We start from the raw sequence: 23,188 nt of genomic DNA, 5'->3' as shown, positions 1-23,188 counted from the left end.
GCAAAGAATTTTATTGACCAAAAATATCAAATATAACTAGAAAACTGGAAAAAAAGGCTACTTTAATAAGTAAGCTATTTTTCCTTGATGATGCGTGTTGCTTTTTTTTTAAGATTAAAAATTCCAAAAATGGAATAATTTGTTTAGGGTGCAGCGCGTCCCCGCAGTCGGTGTATGCTGCATGAGTTTCTGAATACATGGGGTGACCAATTCCACCAAATCCATTTGGTGCAAGTCATCTTTTAAGTTAATTTTCGCAGGCCTCCTTTGTTAATCCGTGATCTTGCACTGCATTGTTCCTGAAATAAATAAATAAATAAATAAATAAATAAATAAATAAATAAATAAATAAATAAATAAATAAATAGCACAGTCCAGGGCAGTGACTAAATCTAATTTATATTTAGTGAGTTAGACAGGCATTTTTCTATAATAATATATCCAAGAATAAAATAGATTTAATGTTTGCATTCCCTGAAAACTCTCCCAGCTCTATTATATATATTTTCTGAATCTTTTTAGAAGGCCTTTTATTGTGTATTTGATTCTGAAGTTCACAACAATGGAAGCAGCCTATTGTTTTGAAATTATAAGGTAGCCCACACATATGATTTAGGCAGTAAATTAACACCATGGTTTTCCCCCTTCCTCCCACACAGTCTCTTTTTAACACGAGATGTCTCTCTCATGTCTGCATGGGACGAGACCCCCCACTTCACCCCTCCGCAGACTTGGATGCAGATGGGAGTAAGATCCCGCATTGTTGAACAATAAACCATCACTGTGAGCCTTTTCAGGCAATCTGGAGTACATTCCCTCAATAATCCAAATCATATAACCACTGTCAGGCCCTCAACTGAGGTGGTCCCAAGTTCCCCCCCATTTATTATTTTTCAATGCCAAAGGCCTCAGCGACACCAAAGCTGCCGACGCTTCGTGGTTGCATGAAACAATAAAGTGTTTCAAAACAACGGGTTTTAATAAATGACAGAAAAGTCAGACGTGTAAATGCTATGCCTTGGTGTTTTGCAGGGAAAAGCTTCACTCTAACCATCACTGTTTTCACCGGACCGCCTCAAGTGGCCACTTATCACCGCGCCATCAAGGTCACTGTGGATGGGCCACGTGAACCACGCAGTGAGTACAAGCACACACACACACACACACACACACATGCAAACACACACTCATTGCTGTGGTATTGTCACCAATAGGGAGAGCGACATACAATTCAGTCTATTGATTGGTCATCAGCCAAATAAGAGGCAGGCACAGACTAAAACTAAACTATAGCACTTGTTAATAGAAAAAAAAATGGAGTTACACATTTTAGATTTGATCTGACTATGTGAGCATCAAGAAATGCATTTTTTTGTATTTTTCTTATTTCATTCAGTAATTGTTTTTCCCGCACAATTTTGACCTCATTCTCGTTCATGAAGTTCTTCTTATCTGACTTTTTGTATTGAGGGGAGGGTGAAGTTGCTCCATTCTTACTCAAAAGGGATTGCACAGATTTGCTCAATAATCCAACATGCAAATCACTCGGGTAGTTTTTGCATAGCCCTTCATGAGACAAATCAATAACGTCCTCTCCTTCTTAGATTCCTCATATTTGTTGGCTTCACTAAAGACTTACATAACCTCCAAATGCAAATTTCTTTGCTGACTCTGCTATTGTCATCCTATAAACACACACCATAATTGACTTTTACGGTCTGCGGCATGTTGCGCTCAATTCTACCTACCGCTTGGTGGAAAAGTGACTTTTTCTTTACCAGTCTAGTCAGACCATACTCGACCAGTCCCACACTGTAAGTAAATTGCTTATTTAACACGCAGCTTGACTCCCAGCAACTGTCCATCTGTCCGCCCCGGCAATCTCCATGAGTCAGGCCCCCGTCCCGGTTGTCTGCAGCTCTGCGCACATGCAATGCGTGCCATTTTTCATGAGCTCAAGGTGGGATAGATAGGATGGCTTGGATTTCATAACCATTCCAACAGAGAGATCCAGTTTTTAATGGTTCTAGCGTGCGGGGTTTCTAAACGGGTAGATAGCTGAGGCTTGTGCTCATGTCTGTGATATTTGGGACAGCAGGGGGATTTAGTTCAGTCAAAACAGAGCACGGCAAGAGAGGTATCAAGTGCCACATGGGGGTAGGGGGGCACTCAACGACATGCCCCCCCCCCTGCAAGTTTGCACGCTATTTGCAGCGGCGAGAGAACAGATAATAATAAACCGAGTATATGCATTTGGATATTTTCAATCTAATTGTGTGTGCGTGCATCTGCAAGCTTCTCGGCTTGAAATAACCGTGCACACGTCTCCTGTCTGTCTGTCAAAATGTTGCAGCTCGAGCTGAGGCGTCAGAGTGGCCGTGCTTCTTTTACACTGGCCCATTTCGAAAAGGTGACGGTGTTTAATATAGGGCAGGACCGATTTAGGTCCCTGCCAAAGTTGATGCATGCTAGCTCGCTCAGTGCAGTATAGTAAAAGATGTTTTTGTAAGATGCAAGAGTTGTATTCAAATGGAAAGATGATATTTATCAGTGTATACTACAACCGTAAAAAATAGTGTTAAATTAAAGCTGTCTGACGATAACAAAACGAGGAAAATAACCGAAATGGTTTTGAAATGCCATTTTCTGAACATTTGAGAAGCAGAAAAGAAAAATGCAAATTCAATTAAGAGGCCTCTTTTTATATTTAAAAAAAAAAAGAATACATATTATGTCAGTACATACCACAAACATTCAGAATTTTTTTTAGGGCCGCAAAAATAATCTGATTACTTTCTAACCGCAAGGCACCGCTTAACATTGTCTGTGCAACTTTTACACGCAAGGAAGGCAGAGAGGCGCTTTTGCCAACACATTAAAATAAATATAATAGCAGTCTGACCCCCAGGGATAGTTGTGCACTTCGGTGCTGCTTCCCTCCAACTTTTCCTGCCTTTAAGTCAATGCAATCTTACAATGTCATTTCACAATTAAATATCTACTCTTAAGGAGAAAGCTAGTGCACAGTAATTTTCACCACGCTGTGCCTTATGTGCCCCAAGTTAAATGTTCAGCCAAGTATTTTTGTCTCCCTCACTGCCGATTTCCTCATCACACATCCGGCATGCGTCACTCCCCCCCCTCGCTCAAACTATCTGTCGTATTATTATCAAACTTCTGCTGAGGCCACACTGGAAGAATAACTGTCGCAACTGAAAGCTCGTCCTCTTTTACTTCTCAGAACTGCTTTTGCCAAAAAAAAAAAAAAATTTGGGTTGTTGTTGCTATCAGTTCCCTCGCACCATAAGCCCCCTCCCTGCATGGTTCCTCTCACCAATGAATCCTCCAACTATATTTTTGGGTGCTCTTCTCAATGCCGTACTTATGCATGAGATCAGCCGTGCCTATGCACTTATAGGTTCGCTGGTGCTGTTTGTATTTCTGTATCTGGAGCGTTCGTCAGATGAATCAGAACCTTCATGAAGTCATTGAGTTTGATTTTGAAATGGCCCTCCGTATTTTTAGCTACTGATATCACCTTTTAAAATAACTACAAATGTCGACGCTCATGAGACACTTGATTAAATATTACATGGGAGGTTAATGTCGTGTTCGGGTTTTGAGAGGCAAAACACAAAAAAATGATTACAATTAATATGTGACAGTTCCATTTAATATTTTGAAAAAACTCATTTTGGTTTCTTCCTCTAAACTTCCAAATAAAGCTGTTGAATAGAATATCCGAGGCACAGCATGCAATGACGCTGAAATAATTATGTATACACACTCGTGCAAACACACCCCAAGTCCGTCTTTCTACTCCTGGAGTTGTAGGTAGCTGCACACACCCAGTCAAATAAATACAGGCAACAAAACACCACTGAATGTGTGTCTGTGTGTGGCTATTTGCATTTGGCACACATACTGTACAAAGTATGCAAATAGACACACAATGACATTTGCTTCTTTTTCCTATGATATTCCATAAAGTCAACAAAAGACTCTATGGTTGTTGTAGCCCCTGTGTGTGTGTCTAGGTGTGTGTGTGTATGTGTGCACCTGCCAGGTGCTTGCATCGCTTTAAGTCGGCGCCCTCCGCCGTGGGCCACGCCCCTGCTCCACAAATCACATGAAAGGTTCGGCATGGGTGCGAATTGCTCTCTCAAAGGCGACTTTGATGTTTGAAAATGGAGATGGGTGTCTTTGAAAGACAGGCCTGCGGGTGTATCAGTGCCAGGGCAAGGCAAGGCAGGGGAGGGAGGGGGGGAGGGCCAGAGAGAGGGCGTGTGCTGGGTGCTTTCCTGACTGCTAATGCTATGAATGGATGATGTACTGTACAACCTGGAGACAAATTCGCTATGTCTAGGTAGTGCAAAGATGAGAAACAAATTATTATTATTAATATTATTATTCACCCAGCAGTTGTCAACTTCCATGATCTTTGCTAAAATCTGCACTGAAATGTAAAATTTGCAAACAAATGTTACACTTTTAATTTTTTATTCAAAATGTTTGTTGTGTACATCTAATTTTAATTTATTGGTGTTACCGCCATAACGGCCTCTGAGGGAAACCGTAACTACAAAGTGGGCCATGCTAAAAAAATGAGTTGGACACCCCTAACCTAAGCAGTTCCCAAAACAGAGAAAACTTATTTGTCTATTAGCAGCACTTGGAAGTTGCAACACAGAGACAAAGTTTCTATTACCAAAAAGGGGAAAAAAGCTCGTCAAAGAGTGTCTAATATGTGCTCTTTAAGCCAGCTGATGTCTGCGAAAGCCACAATAGCCTCAGGCTCAAGCGCCTTCTTTTTTTCCTCTCAGACTAAAATTTCCACCCTATATTTGCTGACGCCAGATAGAACACCCAGACACACTATGAATTACCAAATTATTTACAGAGGCCTCAAACAACACCATGAATTCATTCAGATCATGCGAGTCATGCCGCCAAGGAAGACGTTTGTTAGAGAATGACCGAGACGCGCCGCCAACGCCGCCGCCCGCTCGCCTCCCTCCTGCCGTCTCCCTCTCGAGCCGCTAAATGTACCAGCCAAGCGTCTTTCCTGTTTACTTACCTACGAGGGGGAAGTAAAATGCTCGCTCTGTGCGTCGGCGCTCTTCCATATTTACTCGGACCCACACAGGAGGGACCCATTACAAGCTTTCAGGCATAATTCAATAAAAGTTCCGATCTGCATTTAGAAAAATAAATGGCCCGTGAGTGAGGGAATATTTTCTCCTCGGCTGCATTATGACAATAAACCGTTTGCCGAGGCATCGGGCGCGGGGGTGAAGTGGAGTGTGTGTCTGTGTGTGTGTGCGTGCACCTGCTGCTTACTGGAAAGGACTTTTTGTACCACAACCATGTGGTTTGGGTGTTTATATCTTCAGGCTTTATTGGTTAGAAACAGTGAGCAAATAATAGGTGAAGCAAGCTCTTTTTTGTCCTTCCAGGACTTCAGAAGATTGTAAACAAAGAGGGGAAGCCTTGCCATGGACAGGCCCAACTCTAGTGTCAGTGTGAAAATGACACATTGTCTTTGCGAGTTTGCACAGTGGAAAAAAATGCAGCCATTTTATATTTCACACTTGACTTTGACTCGATAGTCATATGCGTTACGGGGTGAGAAGCCGTTTGACACGTCTATTGGCGTTGCGTGTACGTATGTGACAGCAACGGTAGCTCTTTTCCTTTCCCACAGCGTGGCGAGGCCCCGCCTTTTCACCTAACACGTATATGCACAGACAAGCCGTTCGTATTTGAAGCGATGCAATATTACGAGTTGCTTTAATGGAATGTGTCACTGAAAAAGGCAGAAAGAAAAAAATCATATCCACCCAAACGTCTTCAGCGTCACAAACACACGCACACAAAGTCGCAGCACAAAAGCAAGCTGATTGCTCCGAAGCATGCTACGGGCCCTATTGTGTCGCTCGGGAATCCGAGCGTATTTGGCACCCCTTTGCTTCTCTTTACTTGCCTCGACTTGCCTCCCTGTAGGCCTGCCCTTGTGTGTGGCACTGCCTCCGGTGCACACGCACACACATTTAGCAGACACACGCAATGAGCGTTATCATCTTATCAGAAAAGGAAGGCTGCACTCTCCGCTCATGTAGCAACTTCCGTTGACGGGAGGGGGATTTTTCACACTGCCGCTCGTCCCCCGAGACCAATGCTGCATCTGCCTGAGGGACCCGAGCGCTGAAAACAGAGCAGCAGAATGTTTGAAAAGATAAAAGTTGGCCTTGTTGCACACATCCTGCACACACACACCTTTAATTATGATAAATATGCATGCTATTCTCTCTCAAAACGTTTATGTAAATGAGGCTTGTGTAACGTCTGCGTGCGGCGAGCACGGGACTCATTTAGGCCCAGACGAGACAGCCACAATCGCCAACCAAGGGTAAAAACCACATCCTTCAGGGTCAGCCTCAAAACAAGAACTTTGATTCGCCCCGGTCGAGATACCTAAACGTGTGATTGGTGGCCGTGGGAGCGCCGAGTTGCGGTGATCCACACTGAGCAAGTCAAAAAAAAAAAAAAAAAGACAAAAAATATAAAAAGGGAAGTTGAAGAAAAAGAGGCGGAAAGACAGGCCGGGTAGCAACAGGAGGAAGAGAAAGACAGGTGTGCATGACTTTACTCAACAGATGTTGAAACCTTGTTGAAACGGAAGTTTGCTCACACGCTTCAACTGTTGCTCCACTTTAACAAACTATGGATCACGTTCCACGTTGAGTCTTTTTGACGTACGGCGCGGGCTTCTCGTGCAAATCACATTGAGTGTCTCCAAAATGGCCGTCGCTGACTTCACAGTGAGTCACACATAGTTTTCATTTCAATGTGTGATTCACTTCAATTGTAGCCTGTTATCCAGAGCCTATCAAGTCCATTTATATAGCAAATACAAATATTTACACGTCAGATATACTGGGTGCAAACTTGGCTTTGGGCCAAAGCACGTTTTGCCCTTTTGCTGTCTGGATAGGGTTTCACTTTGCCCCTGTAAAAGCAGCAACTAAAAAGGAGCTTGTGTTTAATACGGATAGGAACACGTTTCTTGATTCGCCAAAGAGGAGGATGAAGGAAGGAAGGAAGTAGGTCATAGTACTGGCTCATTCAGCTGTCATGCGACTAGCGGGCGCATTGAGCAAATATTGTTTCCATGTTGGGGCTGATACAGGCTTTGTGGAGGGAAAGTTGGCCACAACTCAATCAGGTTTGCTGTTAATACGCCGTGTGGTAACCCGCTCTCATGAAAAAACAGCTTTTCACAGCTCCACCACAAAACGCAGCATAGCCCAGAAATGAGAAAGGAAGTCGTTTTGCAGTCGAGATAAAACGCACACCCATTCCTCCTCTATTAATACCAGACATTTTATATGAAGCATTTTATTTGTTCTTCATAGACTTCCATAATGCTTTTAGATGATTCAGAAAGGAGGCTAGTAAATGGACAGCGTCCATTTCTGCTTGGCTACATATTGAGCGCCCGCCGCTGTTTAGGCCTCATGTGTGCACTGGCCCCTGTCTCCCAGCTCTATCTTGTGGTTATGATATCATTGCAAGAAAAACAGGGCATTCTCTCCTAAGTGCACACTGACACATAAAATATTCATCCCACCACAAAAACCCCTCTGAAATGGGGCTGCAGTGAATCTCCGGCACCCCGGACGGACGGCCCTTGCAGAGTAGATGTCAAACGTTGGCGGTCGCTCCAGACGCGCTGCTACAACTGGGGTCAACAAGCCAAAGACACGGAATTAACCTGAACATGGAGGTTAACTGGGAGATATGGGTGGAGAGCATATCTCCAGGGGCGTCAAAGTCATTTTTGTAATCATAGTTTTCTTCGGAGGCCCATTATGACTTAGATAATATATGCAATGCAATTTTTCTATTTTTTTTTCTATTTTTTTACAAGTGAAGACAATTTGTAATTTTAGTTTTGACACATGAAGTTGATGCACAATTTCACGGGCCACATAAAATAATTTGGCGGGCCGTATCTGGGCCCTCGTGCCTCGAGTTTGACACCACCAAACACCGAAGTGCAGACTGATCAGGCTAGGGAAATATACAACATCTTACAAACATTTATGAAATCTCATAACGCGATGATTCAGAAGAAACTTCGAACTTCATCCATGCAAGTTAGCTCAACCGGGAAGTATGTCATTTGGACAAGCAAACATTTGAGAAGGTGAGGAAGAGCGCTTAATGCTTCCTCCTGCTTGATTAGAGGTGTTAACAGCATCTGTGGCCCCAGTGTTAATGATCTCCTGGCGTCATTCTAATGAAGCCTCGGCTCGGCTCTCCTCAAAATAGCCCTCTCACCCGACTATAACCTTCCAAGATTCAAGTGTGTGTGTGCATGCTTGCGGCCAGCTTGAATGATCACTAAAGAGGCGCACTATTCCTCTTGCGGCCTTCGAAAAACGGCCCAATTATTATTTTTCCCCCTTTTTTTTTCGTGCAGCGATCGGCGGGATGTATACTTTCCCTGACCTGATCCTTTTGAGGTGGTGTAAATCTCTTAATAACTACACAAGGACACATATAGGGGGCTATATTTGGAGGCTTTCCTCCCCTGGCAGCCCCCAGACCAGACAGTAGCCTCAGTGTGGCGGACTGACTGAGTGTGTGTGTGCATGTTTGTGCGTGTGTGTCATAATATGTGTGTGTGTGTGAGAGGGGGAAAGAGGAGGAGGGGGATCTAACTTTCATTCCTTCTCTCTATTGCGGTTCAAAACAGAAGTGGACCGTACCAAATTGGGTCAAAAAAGGTTTGAGCCTAATTTAATGATTTATTGATATTTTTTAAATATATATATTTAATATTAATTTTTCTAATTTAATTAACTATTTTTTATTATTTATTGCAAAACAAGCTTTTTTTTATGTGCGTTAATCTTTTTTCTTCCCCCTCTCGACTGTGAGCCAGATGTGCAAAGCATTATCTCGCCATGTCTTCCTCATCTGAATTTCTTTGAATCATAATCCTTATCTCTTCATCATAGCAAAACCTTCTTGGGCAATATCACGCTTCCGTTTTTGCTGTTTGGGGAAGGCCCTTTTTTGTGCCGTCGTGCACAAAGCAAGGCTCATAAACGCATCGGTTGGATGCTTTTCGGGTGGAACAACTTGATTGGGCTCACAATGTTCGTTAAATGATCAAAAAATAATGATAAATATTTCCAGGGGATGGGAAGCTGTTCTAGCTGCCCATCATTTTGTCCATGTAGCGTATCAGAGTGTGTGTTCCCGGGGAATGGCACAGGCTGGCCTGGTGGGTGGAATAACATCCCAAAAAAACAAACACAACTGCTGTGTCTGCTCAAACAGATGAGTCATTAGCGTGTCTTTCATTTTCACACACACACACACACACTCTTTGTTGGAGCTGATGTTGCAAAGATGCTCAGCATGTACTTCAGATATCAACACAAAAGTGTGTGTCTTCTCGGAGGCTTGAGATTTCTATATTGTCGGTCGGGATGGAGGGGATGCGGTGGGCACGACCAAATGGACAGAGCGGTAAACGAGAGGAAACTTTACCCATGGGTCAGCCTCCAAGTGAAGATATATTGCCCATGGGTCAGGGGAGAGAAAGGACGGGCAAAATCCATATTGGTCCGTCTGCCTTGCCCCCTTTATATAGTGATAAAATATTCAAATCCAGCCATTACTTCACATTAGGGTAGTCTGCAGAGATGCCAATGAGAAAACCACAGAATGTATACATGCCGCTTCACACACACACAGTTTTGGCGCGTTACATTAAAATCTCTTCCTCCCATTAGAGGGAATAAGCCTCATCCGGACTCGGACATTTAAGGTGTGTCCAGATAAATGTAAAGTGTGTGTGTGTGTGTGTGTAAGCGGACATGTGTGTCCACATAAAAGCCGCGAGGAGAATTTTTTTTTTTTCTCCATTGTTAACAATAAAAGACAAAGTGATGAGGAAGGTCGCTAAATATGAGCTCATGCTCTCATTAAAGACAAAATAGTGATGACAGCATCTCACTCCATCCGGGATTTTCCCGATGACTAAGTGCTGTGTCGGTCCAAACTGGATTTGTGTTTGTTCAATATTTCTTCGTCTGGCGATTCACGGAAAATAACATTTGTCAGGGAATGATTTTTTACCGGTGTTATCTGTGGATGACACGCTCGCAGGTGCAGTTTGGGTATGTCTGGCCCATGCATTTCAAGGCCAATAATATTTTGCACTCGGAGGTTGAAAACAGGATTTTGTTGGCCCCTTGAATAATGTGACTGAGTGAAATAAAGTGGGAAGCAGTCTAAATCATTGCTAAGCTCATATTACTTGTTGATTTTTTTTTTTTTTTTTTTGCCTGAGGTCAAATAACAAGAGCCTTTTTTTTCTAAATGCGATCGGTAGAATAACATTTTATCACCGTTGCTTATTTTCAGGGCACAGAGTGAAGATGGAAGATTCTCAGAAGCAATTTTCAGACAGGCTTTCAGAGATCGAGCGCTACCAGCGAACCATGCGAATAGGTCCGGGGAACAATAATCCTCGGCCCCTTCCGCAGAGCCACCTCAGCAGCGCACCAGGTGAGCAATTGTCACACGTTCAGCGGGATCTTTTATCAGCAAAGGGAAGTCCGTGTCAGCTCTGTCCCCACATGCCCCGCGTTGGTGGGTCCAAGGCCCCACAGCGTGCAGTTTTTTGCGGCCAGGTGCCGCCAGCCCCAAACTTGGCGTGGGTGTAGAACTTGGCCTCTGCACTCCACACACGACAGCCTCAGGAATGTAGCAGCTGCCCGCTACCTTGGCAATCACGTCACTCTCAGACTGGCTGAATACTGGAACGGGGGGGTAGTGGACTCGGACTCAGACTTAGGTGGTGCGATGTGTGCATACACTGTCAACAGCTGCGTGGGTGAAGATGACTCTCTGTCATATGTCAGAAGACTTTTTAACAAGATTCCACGTCTGGACTCACGCAGACTAAACACACACACACACACATGCCGTTTGCTGCCCTCCTCTTCCCGCCCACTCTTTAGTTCTCATGACTGCTAATGAATCTCATTACCTTGGTATCAGCATGTTGCTGCGTTTGGGGGTGGTTGTTTGTGAGCTCGGGACCATGCGTGGGTGCAGGATTATCAGTGTGTATCACAGCCATTCACCACTGTTTGGCCTTGGGCTCAGCTTACCCAGCACTGAGTCACCAGAATGGACCTACACTGTAGGTTCTACAGGATCTAGCAGCTGACTAAGGATAACACAGGGACTTTTATACAGCTCCCACATGTCCCCAACTTATTGTTGATTGTAAATCAGATCCTTTGCACAGCCTGTACTGTACAGAAAAGATGCAAACAGACAGCAACTTGTTATCGTGAAAATACGATTTGCTCCACTTCACATAAGCACCAGAGTATGACATATAACCTAGGGACATAAATATATATATTTTTTTATTTTTTTTATTTATTTTTATTGACACAGATCTACAACTGGAGAACTGACAGTAAAAAAAAAAAAAAAAATTAAACTGATATTTAATTCTAACTTAATCATGTCTATGGAGAAAAAAGACTTGTATTGCATAATGTATTTATTTTTCTTGTAAATTCCATTTATGCATTTAGATTCAATGTCATACTTTGGCACTTAATGTGTACATTATTGTGAATTGTACAAGTGGAAAATTGTTTATTTTTACAATTACAAGTTCCTGGCTGTAATAATAATAATTCCCTTTTTTACTGACTGATGAACCCCCTCATGACAGCTTACCCAAGCTCTCTAAATCTACATTTTCAGTGTCATGATAGGAATTGCTCAAGGTCTGGTACACAGGAGTGACTGACACTTTTTTTGCCCTGCACGTAATTAGTTGAGGAATTAAAGCATAAGTCTCGCGGAGAGGCTTGCGAGCGTCGTGATGTTGCAACCGACACATGCGCCCTATGTACACTTTGAGCAGACAAGTCATTATCATCATTAGAGCCTGCTAGGGTGGGTAAAGGCTTTAGCGTTGCCAATGGCTGGAGGCCATTTAGGAGAGGCGTGTGTGATTAAGACAAAGAAAGGGATCGGCTGGAAAACCCACACGCCTTAATAAGTGGTATTAATGCCATGAAGGCATACCAGAGGGCGAGTGCTGCATAATAATACATTCAAAGACTCTGCGGCCTCCTACCTTGTCTACAAACACTTTCACACTGCCACGGTAGTTCATAAATACAGAACTCGCCCAAGCGCTTCATTAAGATAATTAAAATCAAAGTCTTGGGTGTGAAACTTCACACTTTGGGTCCCGCAATTGGCCAGTTACGCCTCTGAAATGGGTTTGGTCCAAATCAACAACCTGTCTCGCGTTGGTTATCTTGCATAGCAAAAAAGTGGGGGGGTGAACATGACAGAGGTTTGATACTTTGGAGTGCACGTGAAGGAATCGTGCACAGGCAGCAGTTCTACAAGTTCAAACATAAAGACCACTGTTTTCATCAAACTCATTAAATAAGGTGTTTACATATAAACAGACCAAACTGTTGTAATTTGCTGATGCAGTATTTTTAATCTCGCTCGTCTGAATGATTGGCTCACTTTTGTCATGTGTGTATCGCACACACAAAACGCCCCACAGGCCTGCTGAAAAAAAAAAAAAAAATTAGACATATACATACACAGTTTGTCAGTAATGCAAATTCTTCACAAGAGTCCCAGACAGACGGAGTAATTAAGAGATGATTACCTGTGCATGCAGTGACAGGATTCCGGCACTTTGGCAGACGTTGTTGCCTTCACTGCTTGTTTTTGTTCTTTTGTGGTTACAGGTAAGCCTGCTAGACATGTCGCTCATTCCCAGCAAACTACGATGGGAGTGTATTTGCGTGTGCGGTTTGAAATCCACGGTTTGACTCGTGCAGTCAAGCAGAACTGACGCGCAATAGATCTAAATTGTTATTCTAGATTGTCTGCGGGTGGTAATTTGCTGTCTTCCTTCCTAGACAATGTTAATCCTTGAGTAAATATCTGTGACCTCGCCATCTTGCGTCACATAAAGAGCAACAATAAAGGTTTAAAAATCTTTTGAAGATTTTGAACAGAGATCAAATCACGGTGTCAAACTCAAGGCTCGGGGCCAGATACGGCCCATCACATCATTTTATGGGGCCCGGAAAGACAAATTTGACTTCATGTATCAATACAAAAATGAGTTTGACACCCCTGTCTTAAATGAACAGAAACAAAAGTTATAATACATTATATTAGAAAAGATTGCCCTTCATGCTAAAACCAAACTCAACCCATTTTTGGCACAGCCTCGAACGATCACTGTGTCAGGAATGAGTTGAGCCAGGGTGACCAAATGCAGTTTGAACCGGGCGGGGTTTTTTTGAAGGGAAAGGGAGTTGGAAGGGAGGCAGGTAGGGAACCGACCACACAGACGGGATAGAGACTCACGGCCAGCAAACAGACAGACAGACATAACGACCAACCGACCGACTTGGACAAGGATAAAATTCTGACCGTGAGCCTCCAAACCAAACCGGGGCAAAAACCCGACAAAAGGAACACGGGCAGGGTTTAAATACATGAGACAACGAGCAGGAGCAGGTGACAGACATTACGGTAACGAAAGGGGTGTGGCCGAGTGAAGTTGCCGGCCCAGCGTGCACTGGCACGTCACGTGACACACTCAAGAGTTCTTTTAAACACATTTTTACAAGAGGAAGCAAAGCAGATACCTTCTGCCATCAAGTCACTTGATAAAATCAGCCACGGAATGATCAACCTCAATTTGTTGATGTACTCAACCTTGACGGCCCAGATTCTTTTGCCCCATTAATGAGACTTGGGGCACATTCCCGGACTTCCTCCTGTTCTGCTGCAGCTGTGCCTTCTTGTTCTGTAAGCCCGAGCTGGACTGGCTTGGAGAAAATCCTGTTTGATGGAGAAGCAGCCTAGTCCACAGTGACCACAGTGTTTACTCCACATAAACAAGTGGACTGGCCCCCCAGCTCGGAGGTGGCGCTCTACTAGCATCACAGCCAAGAGCACGGGAGTAATTCCCACATCCAGAGTGACATGATCAGCCAATTAGGTGCATAAGCGAGACAGGAAATTTTCACCGTCAGCCATCTACGGCGTGGACTTAAAAGTGTGGCCAAAGATGGGTGCCAAACCTCAGCAGGAAGTCCAACCCTTTGAGGCCAACGCAACCAAAACTAGTCCTTAAAACACGACACTATTTATACAATATGTCAATGGCCGCCATGAGCTTTATTTGTTATGGTGCCTGTAAGCTTCTCTTGTGGTTAGCTTTTCTTTTTGACCCTGAAAGGAATACTTCGAAATGAAAATATTTCAAGAAAAACAGGTTAGATGTGTAGAAAAAAAAAAAAAGAAAGGAGAAGTGAAAGCTAGTTGTACTTCACCGGCCACTATTGTTTGGATAAGTTATAATTTCACATCAGGCTTCGGCCCAGTTTCTGCAATTATAGAAACTCCACGCGCGCCCATGAACAGTCTCTATTGAGTCTGGGGGGAGAGAGAGAGAGAGAGAGGAAGTGCGGGGGGTTGACAAGACCTCTAAAAGAACTTGCAAATTTTCAGCCCATGTGTTTGTTTTTGCTCACGTTATAAGTGCGGGCTCAAAAGACATATCAAATGTCCAACGTAGCCCAGCCAAGGCCATGTTCCTCACGTCTCCAGCACGCTCTCTATTCTCTCTCTTCTGGTTGGCGTCTTTGGTTCTCGCTGGCTCACGCTCTCGCATTCTCTCGCTGTTGCGACGCCTAAGGCCTAAGTGAAACAGGAAACCAGCACAAGGACCCGCTTTGAATGTTTCTCAATGACACGCTTCATTTCGTCAAACATCTGAGAGGCGTCGCGCAAGCCGGAGTCATGAGGACGGACGCCATTTTGGCTCTTCCTGGCCACTGCACGTAAACTTCAAAAAGTGTTTATTTATGTCCTCAATAGGAGAAGCTGGCTATTAGCAATCGAGCCGCCTCGTTCCCATTTACAGCCCCCCCACCCAGCTCCACCCAGGGGTGGGCCTTTTTTATTAACAGGGGTAATCTGTGCGTCTGGTATTGATGTTGTCTGCTGGCCAATCAAAATATTTGAAGGAAATGTTTATTTTCTTGAGCAAATCACACCAGCTGCTTGCAAGCCAGTCTGAATAAGACCATTTATATGTAAGAATTTGCCATTGTGAGCCATAGTGCAGGACCTCTCGGGGACTGAGTGCTGATTTGGTCCTTTGCAGAGGAAGTGGAGGGGAAGCGTGGATCTTACACATGTTGAGCCCAGTGTGGCTATAGGTGAACATCATTATGAATCATTTTCCTTTAGAGCGTAGGTGTCAAACTCAAGGCCCGGGGGGAGGGGGCAGATACGGCCCACCACGTCATTTTACGTGGCCCGGAAAGACAAATGGTCACGTGTCAATATTAAAATGACAAATTGTCTTCATTGCACAAAGTAGCAATTTTTATTCTTATTTTCAAAACTTGTTATTCATCGGTCCATGGAACATCAGCCCAAGCGGACTTGAGTCAAGTGCATCATTTCAGACCAAGCGCAAACAGAGCCTGTTTATGTCAGCCCTTTTGCGGTGTGGTCGCTGAGTGTGAAGTAGGGTCCCACGCGCTGGGCCAGCCCATCCTCCACCTGCTTCTTGACAGCTTTACTGGCTGCGTTGCTGTTCCTGGTGCCTTTCACAAGTCTCCACTGCCCCATCATTGTCTGGTCTGCAAGACCCCAAAATATCTGCCAAGCAGCCATCAGGCATGTTTTCTCCAAGGCTGCTTCTCACTCTGGTGAGAAAATCAGCCGTCACTGCCTACTGCTCAGTCAGCAGAGGCCAGCCTGTGACAGGAAGACACATCTCCACATGCCAAGACAGTTTGACGGGTCTGTCATGATTTTTTTCGAGGGGGGGGGGGGCTAGATTTATTTATATGACTCAGGTGCTGACTTCCTCACCCTGCACATACACCACCACACATCCTTCTGCATGCCAAAATATACTTATGTAATGTTGATGCAATTTGTGTTTTTCAGCAGCCCTGTGGCAAGATCAGATAGACACCCCTTCTCTGAAGACATGCAAGGTGGAGGAGGACCTCAGACCATGGCCAGGTAAGACCTTGCCAAGCTCTGACATGGCTAAGACTTTTTTCCATTTTGCTCACAAGAAGGATGGCTTTTCCAGACTTCATGTGAATTGAAATAACGTCATGTATTTTGTCTGTTGTACGTATATCACCGGGGTGTCAAACTCATTTGTGTCGCGGGCCGTACTCATAGTTTCCTTCGGAGGGCCATTATGACTGTCAACGCCTTATATAGTATAAGCTACACTGATGAAGAACTAGCATTGAAATCAGAGATGAGTAAAAATGGAATGGTAATAGAAATAGCTGGCAGTATCTGTAGTTTTCAATTTTATTATTGACACATGAATTTGATCCATAATTTGTCACATAAAATGATGTGATGGGCCGCATCTGGCCCCCGGGCCTTGAGTTTGACACCCATGCTCTATATAAGCCCATGCTCGTGTGGTCACGGGGTGAAAGCCAACTACTGTATTTTCCGGACTATAAGCCGCTACTTTTTGCACAAGATTTGAACTCTACGGCTTATAGTCCAATGCAGCTTCTCTATAGATTTTTCATAAATCAAATTTATAGTCCTGTGCGGGTTATATATGAACAAATCAGGATTTTCCCCGAATTTTATAGTAATTTTATAGTACAGAAATGACAGTAAATAGTAGTCAAATGACTTCAGGCTAGTGGTAGATGGTGAGAAGCAGGTCTGTTTGCAAAGCCCAGAAGCAGCACCTAACAAAACAGAGATTTTAAAATAAATTTGTATTCTGTCTGACTTTTAAAATAGGCAAAGGAATAATGGTAAATTACAGTGGAGACAGTAGCGCGAATGCGGGCACGACGCAGGGTGTGCCATTCTGACAATTTTGAAGTCTGTTTCATTTTGCCCGTAGGGCTCTCAAACAGCTCGGAACATTCCTAGGACGCCACCACCCTGCTTAACTTTCTTCATCTTCATCTTTCCCTCCCTCCCACTCCTTTCTTTCATTTGTTTCTTGGCAATTTGGGTTGTCTCAGTTGTCAAACAGCCCTCTTATTCTCCCATTTGTCCCCGACCTACCACAAAGCAGCATGCCACACAACGTGCGCTGAGTCATCGATACGAGCGCACGCAAAGGCGACGATTACAATGATTTGTACGTTGACCCAGTGACACTGCTTTGCCTTTGATCCGTTTCGAACTAACAAACATTGTCATGTTTTTGAACAGCCATTGCCCCAGATTGAAAATGACTATGCCTTTGCTTTTTTTTAAACCAGAAAAGCATAAGCAAAAACGTTTCCGCCGACGTGAAGCATGTTGACACGCGAAAGTTGGAAAGTCATTTGCATTCTACGTGATTCATTGGCCACGACTTCAATAAACAATTGGAGATGGCTCTCCTGTGCCATTCACACCCAGTTATCAACATTCATTTTACGGTACTAGTTACCTAAACCAGTTATTCAAAGTAAACCTGTTAACCTCAGACGGAAGCTTGAGCAAACTTTATTCTAACCTCAGCGCAGTACGGAATATATGTCATCATATGTCATGGAAAGTATGAGGAAAAAGATGATTCCCGCTTGAGTCCATTTTGTTTCCCTTTGCTAATTTGCCTGAAGCAACATTGCTTGTTTGCTGGCCGTCACGGTTTGCATCCAGCTTATGTAAACATTTCACAGGTGAGCATTTGGATTTGCATCTCCTCTTTAATAATCACCTCCTGCGTGCACAAAGACAGTTGTGCCCAGACACTGCCCTTGTGTTAACAAGAACCGAAATCCCGTTCCCCCCCCCCCCATAAGCAAATGAGTCAATCCGATCTGGGTTCCACACTTCACTGTGGACGAGTGGTCTTTTTAAAGCAAAGCAAAAATGAGACGAAGGACTCCACCCCAGAATGAAATAAGTGTGTGGCGCTACGCTTCAGAGGGAGAGGAGCAACGGAACACTGTGTTCTTGTAAAAAAAAAAAAAAAAAAAAAGAGTTCTGGTTCCCCGCTACTCGCTTTGTAGCCTGTGAACATCACAGACTTTGGACTGTGCCAAGTGAGCCCTCTGGGGTCCATCTCCTCTCCTGTCCTTGCAAACACATTTCAGATGAGCCTTAATGGAGATCATGTGTGGTTTGGGGATGCAGAGGTTACAAGCAGCTACTACTAGTCTCGCTTTTTCTCTGCCAACGATACACCACACTTACCACAGCCGCAACAGCGAAGCCTGTACTTAGGATGGGTGGATGAATGGGTGGGGGCAGGAAAGTATGCGGCGGGCGAGAGAAAACAGACAATCTTTTTGCTTCTCATTTACTAAACAGTTTATGTAACCCTTTCCTCTAGAGGGAGCTACTGTACCGCTGAGCGTTTTGGGTGGTAGCGAGCTCCGCTTGGCCTCCGGCCAAGAGCTTTGAGACTGCACAAGCCCATTAAGATGTTGTGATACGTGTCCAGTCGAGTTTCCCCTGAAAGAACACAGGAGTCGGATCCCCACCGCAGTTTAGCCAACACGTTTCCCCCAACTCCAATCAAGCGCGAGGTGGGCCGCGCCGCCGCCGCCGCCGCCACGGGCCGCGGGGACCCCTCCCCTCTCTGCACCCTGAGACCTAAAAATAGCACAGACTCAAGAAGATGAAGAGAGACAGACAGAAAGAGACAGACAGAGTTCTTTCGGGAGTCCGGTAGGAATTAGTGCGCCGACTCGGCTTCGCCCGAATCCGCAGCAGCTGAAGGCTCCAATTTTCCTTGCGTGAAATCAGATATCAACTCCAGCGCCTGGTAGACTCTGGAAAAAGAAACAGCCACCCCTCGACACCCCCAAAAAGAAGCCCAAAAAAAGCACACAGCAGGACCAGTGGAAAGTGCAAAGAAATATATATTTTTTTTGAAGTTGAAAATGGACCCCGGTTCCCCAGACATAGGGAAAAGACATTTGAACAAGACTGTGGCACGCAAGTTTGGCATTTTCCCCCCTCAGGGCTGTTGCATGCAACTGCTTGCTTCACTGATACAAGATCCCTTTTTTTTTTTCTGCTGCCATCCAAATCCATATTTTACACTTGCAGTCATGTGGGCATGTTGGGCACATGAAAGCGGCTCAACTAATGGACTCGCTCGGGTGTGTGTGTGTGTGTGTGTGTGTGTGTGTGTGTGTGTAAGCAGCAGGTGTCAGCAGGTATGAGGAAGTTTCTATGATGAACTGGATTGAGGGCGTTTACGGTTATGGCTTATGGCCATATTGCCTCCGTCCAAAATGTGTCACTGTCGGGCAGCTTGACAAGGGAACACACTCGACAAGTCAGGCAGAGCCATGTGCTTGCTTCTATAGGAGCTGAGATGATATCAGAAGGCCAAACAACGCCTTTTTGTCATCGTTTTTGCTAGCATGTGTTAAGTTACATTGCAATTTTCCGAGGTTATGGCAGGACACCTCCTTTGACGACGAGACACATTCATTTATACGATATTGCCAAGATGCTTTCTTTGTTCTGGTCTTTTTTTCCTTTTTGCCTTTATTGTCTTCACGTCTGCCTCTTGAGTACGATTTATGATGAGTTACACAACAAAGTTGTCTTGTTTATACAAAAGCGCCCATCGTGGGGCTTGACAAAGGTTCTTTTCATTGTGCGGACAAAGATAGAATGCCTTGAGTTTTTAGAAGAGCGTTAGGTGGGCCTGCTTAGGTTCCTTCATCTTTATGAGACTGTGGGAAGATGAAGATGATTGCCAAGAATACATCATTCATTGTGTTCCTGTATCAATTTTGCCCACACAAAACATTTAGTTTTAACCAGCTGACAGCACACAATGATTTTTTTTAGGCAACTAATGTTATTTTAACTCATTCACTGCCAATATCTTTGACGTCTCGTCTCCTTTTCTAAATCCGTTTCCGTGTTTGCGCCAACAGGGGCAACGGATCTCTTCCAGCAGAGGACCACGTTCCCGTCCCCGCTGACCGACCCCCGCTTCTCAGACCCCCGTATTCATTACCCAGGGGCTTTCCCTTACTCCACCAACACTTCCAGCACCGGCATCAGCGGCCTCAGCATGTCGGCTCCGTCTCGATACCACACCTACCTGCCGCCTCCTTACTCAAACAACCAGAGCCAGAACTTCCAATCCAACTCCTACTTGTATTACGGCACAGGATCTGGGTCCTACCAGTTCTCCATGGTGGCAAACGCCGGGGGCGAACGCTCCCCTACCCGTCTCCTCTCTTGCTCAGGGGCCTCGGGCGCCGGCGGAGCCAACAACCTGATGAACCCGGGCCTGAACAACCAGAGCGACGGCGTGGAGGCCGACGGCAGCCACAGCAATTCCCCCACGGCCATGAGCGCCTCGGGCCGTCTGGATGAATCCGTCTGGAGGCCCTACTGACTTGAAGGGTAGAAAAGTGAAGATGAACAAAATTCTGAACACTGAAAAAAAAAGCCCCCCAAAAAAAAAAAAAGATACATGATGCATGTTTGTCTTTTATTTCCATAGCACTCGCTTATTAAGACTTTGGACCGCTGATGTATTTTGTAAACTCTGCGTGAATTTTTGCACTGTGCTAACATATGTACCCTTTAAGCCTATCAAAAGCCATATGAGTTGAGAGAAGCCATATAGTGGACAGACTCTTCAGGCTGAGTCAGCCCTCATGGGTGGAGGAGAGCAACCAGACTGAATGTTTGCCCCGCGAGTGACTCAGACATCCCTCCAAGGCTTGGCTGCACTGCTGTAGCAATCAGTCTTTCTAAGCTTCCATTTGGAATTATGCAAAACTGTCAAATAACACCTCCGGGTTGCATCTTGAGCAATGCACAATTGCTCCTAATTTATTACCCAAATGGACACCTCGGTGATGCTGTATGCAGGTCGGCTCGGGCACAATGGACATCCTCTGCTGTGACGTCGTCATTGAATCGAGTTGGAGCAAAAATGATGGACAATGTTTGGAGGCATGTACAGAGGAGAGTTGGATTTTTCTTTTAGTTTGTGCAGGAATAAGCCTTTGCCTTTTATTCAGGCATTTTTTTTCCATGAAAGAAAAAAAGTCTGGTGTTTTGCAACTGGATGACACGGTTTACTTTTTGATATTTATTTGAGCCAAATTGTAAGGAAATGTGCGCGTATCCCCCCTCTTCCTTAAAGCATTTCTCTTCGTCGTTCCTCTTTTTATATCTATATATTTTTTACAGTATATGCATATCATGTTTTGTCGTTAAGTATATACATTTGGAATTCGTGTAATATATTGCAACTAAATTATGAGAAAAAAAAAACAACGAAGCTTTAATGTTATTATTTCGTTTTCCAATGTAGCTTTGATGCACTAAAAATCTTTATTTTCGACGAACCACGCCCAACAGACTTTGTTAGTGAGATGGATCGCTCAAGCCTTTTTTATCCTTTAAATTTCCCAAATTTGAATTTTATCTTTCCTGCGCTTAATAAGCCATCTGCCTAATTTTTGCACTATTCCAATAATACCCGCCCAATCCTATTCTTTTTTTGCGTGTGTGTATTTGTGTACATATTTGCTGGTTGCATACATGCACAGCTCCTAATGTAACTTCCATGTACATAGCGGCATCACGGGGGCGGGCGGGCGGGCCACGGCGGTATCTTCTTACCGACACCAGCGGCAATTATGCCAAAGAAGAAAGCTGTTAACTGCTCACAAGCCCTTTGTTCTGGGTAATCTGTAAGAACTTTGAAGTTCTTCGAGCCCTCAATGTTGCTTTTGGACTAATTTACTGATCAGTGGTGCCAGGGGCTCTTGACTCTGGCACTATTTCATACGCCCACACAGGATCATCTTCTGTGTATCAGGTATCGAGCTAAAAGAAGCTCTTCCTTAACGTGACTGTAGTGGGTCAAAAAAATGAAGTAGACCTTGTTCCGCCACCATGCGTCTAATTTGGAGAAAAAGTTAGCCCATCTGATTTTGGGTACTTGTTGGAAGTCATTCACGGCCTTATTCCTTTTACTCATTCCTGTCTCCTTGTGCTGAAGAGAAAACTCCCCTTTTTAATGTGGTTGAAGACTTTTATTGTAAAAAACAATCATGCAGCTACAGGAAACCAAAAAAAAATGGGGGGGATATGTGTAAAAAATAGTAAATGACGGCTAAAATGTGTGGTAAGTCTTGTCATCTTAAAACTAGGAAGCCAAATTGTACCAGTGAATTGTATTTTAATGTATATCGGATTAAAAGTTTGTTTGTTTCTTTTTAAAAGAATTCCCTTTTTTTGTTTTTTTCAATGTACCAAAAACCTTAAGTTGCTTTCTCTGTTTTTATGCTCAAAGCATGTACATCTGATGTTAATTTAAAGAATTCCTGTATGTATTAATATCATTCATGTTTCCATATGAGTGCTTGTAAAGTTTGCAGATAATGTAGTTTTTAATAACTGTAATTAAAACTAATGTGTTACAATTTCTTTCTCAGACCATCTTAATTTATATATAAAATTCATATATATATTTATTTAATTTTTTTTGTTATTCTGTAATATTTTGACAAGTGATTACGGTCCACCACCCACTTTGAGGAAAATCCCACCCAAGTTCATTTTTTGGATCCGTCTTAATGGACACATTCTTCAGTATTATTTTCATAGCTCTTAAAACAATACCAAGCAGCAATAGGTAAAATATTGAAACTTAATGCTGCCATGTCTGGCTTGTGAGGCCTCATATAATTGAACACAGGAAGGTGTTTGAAGGAAAAATGTTCAACACGATGACAGGGGGTAGAATTCTCGTGCAGAAACAGATACCAGAACATTGGCTGAGCATAAACTAAAAACATCATTAAGGTTAATAGAGCGCAATTTCATGCCAGCACATTTTAACTCAAGCTAATTATATTGCTTTTATTCACGTACGCATAAAGTGACATTGCATTCACGGCCAACACCTCCATAACAAACGGCATTTCCAGCAAACCTTTAATTACCAGCCCGCCTCGTTACGATCAGTGAGACGGGCAATTAAGCGCAATTTCAAAGGCGTTATAAAACGCCTTTACTGTCAACACAGTGGCACCAAAGGCAAAAAATAAAAGCACAAACATCAAATCCAATTCCACCCTGGCGGCTTTGG

General features: G+C 43.9%; 1 protein-coding gene and 1 long non-coding RNA gene across 4 annotated transcripts in view; one reads left to right on the top strand and one right to left on the bottom strand.

The window, feature by feature from the left end:
* Positions 1–22,520, top strand: part of runx3 (RUNX family transcription factor 3) — a 36,211-nt gene extending 13,691 nt beyond the window's left edge. Inside the window, exons 5-8 of one of the 3 annotated variants that reach the window (XM_049739924.2) lie at positions 1,033–1,137; positions 10,444–10,587; positions 16,066–16,140; positions 20,004–22,520. In XM_049739924.2, coding sequence (XP_049595881.1) covers positions 1,033–1,137; positions 10,444–10,587; positions 16,066–16,140; positions 20,004–20,473 — 794 coding nt within the window. In that variant the 3' untranslated portion in view covers positions 20,474–22,520. Of the gene's footprint in view, positions 1–1,032; positions 1,138–10,443; positions 10,588–16,062; positions 16,141–20,003 lie in introns of all 3 variants that reach the window. The other 2 variants (XM_049739923.1, XM_049739925.2) reach the window with 2 other exon arrangements.
* On the bottom strand, positions 12,546–14,283 carry LOC125980596 (uncharacterized). Its single transcript, XR_007485681.1, has 2 exons — positions 12,743–14,283; positions 12,546–12,639 (listed from the first exon to the last, which is right to left on the bottom strand). It is a non-coding gene; the product is annotated as an uncharacterized lncRNA (long non-coding RNA).
* Positions 22,521–23,188: the final 668 nt, after the last annotated feature.

The sequence above is a fragment of the Syngnathus scovelli genome, chromosome 14 (assembly GCF_024217435.2).
Source record: "Syngnathus scovelli strain Florida chromosome 14, RoL_Ssco_1.2, whole genome shotgun sequence".
Classification (NCBI taxonomy): Eukaryota; Metazoa; Chordata; class Actinopteri; order Syngnathiformes; family Syngnathidae; genus Syngnathus; species Syngnathus scovelli.
This window is presented reverse-complemented; position numbering and strand designations above follow the sequence as displayed.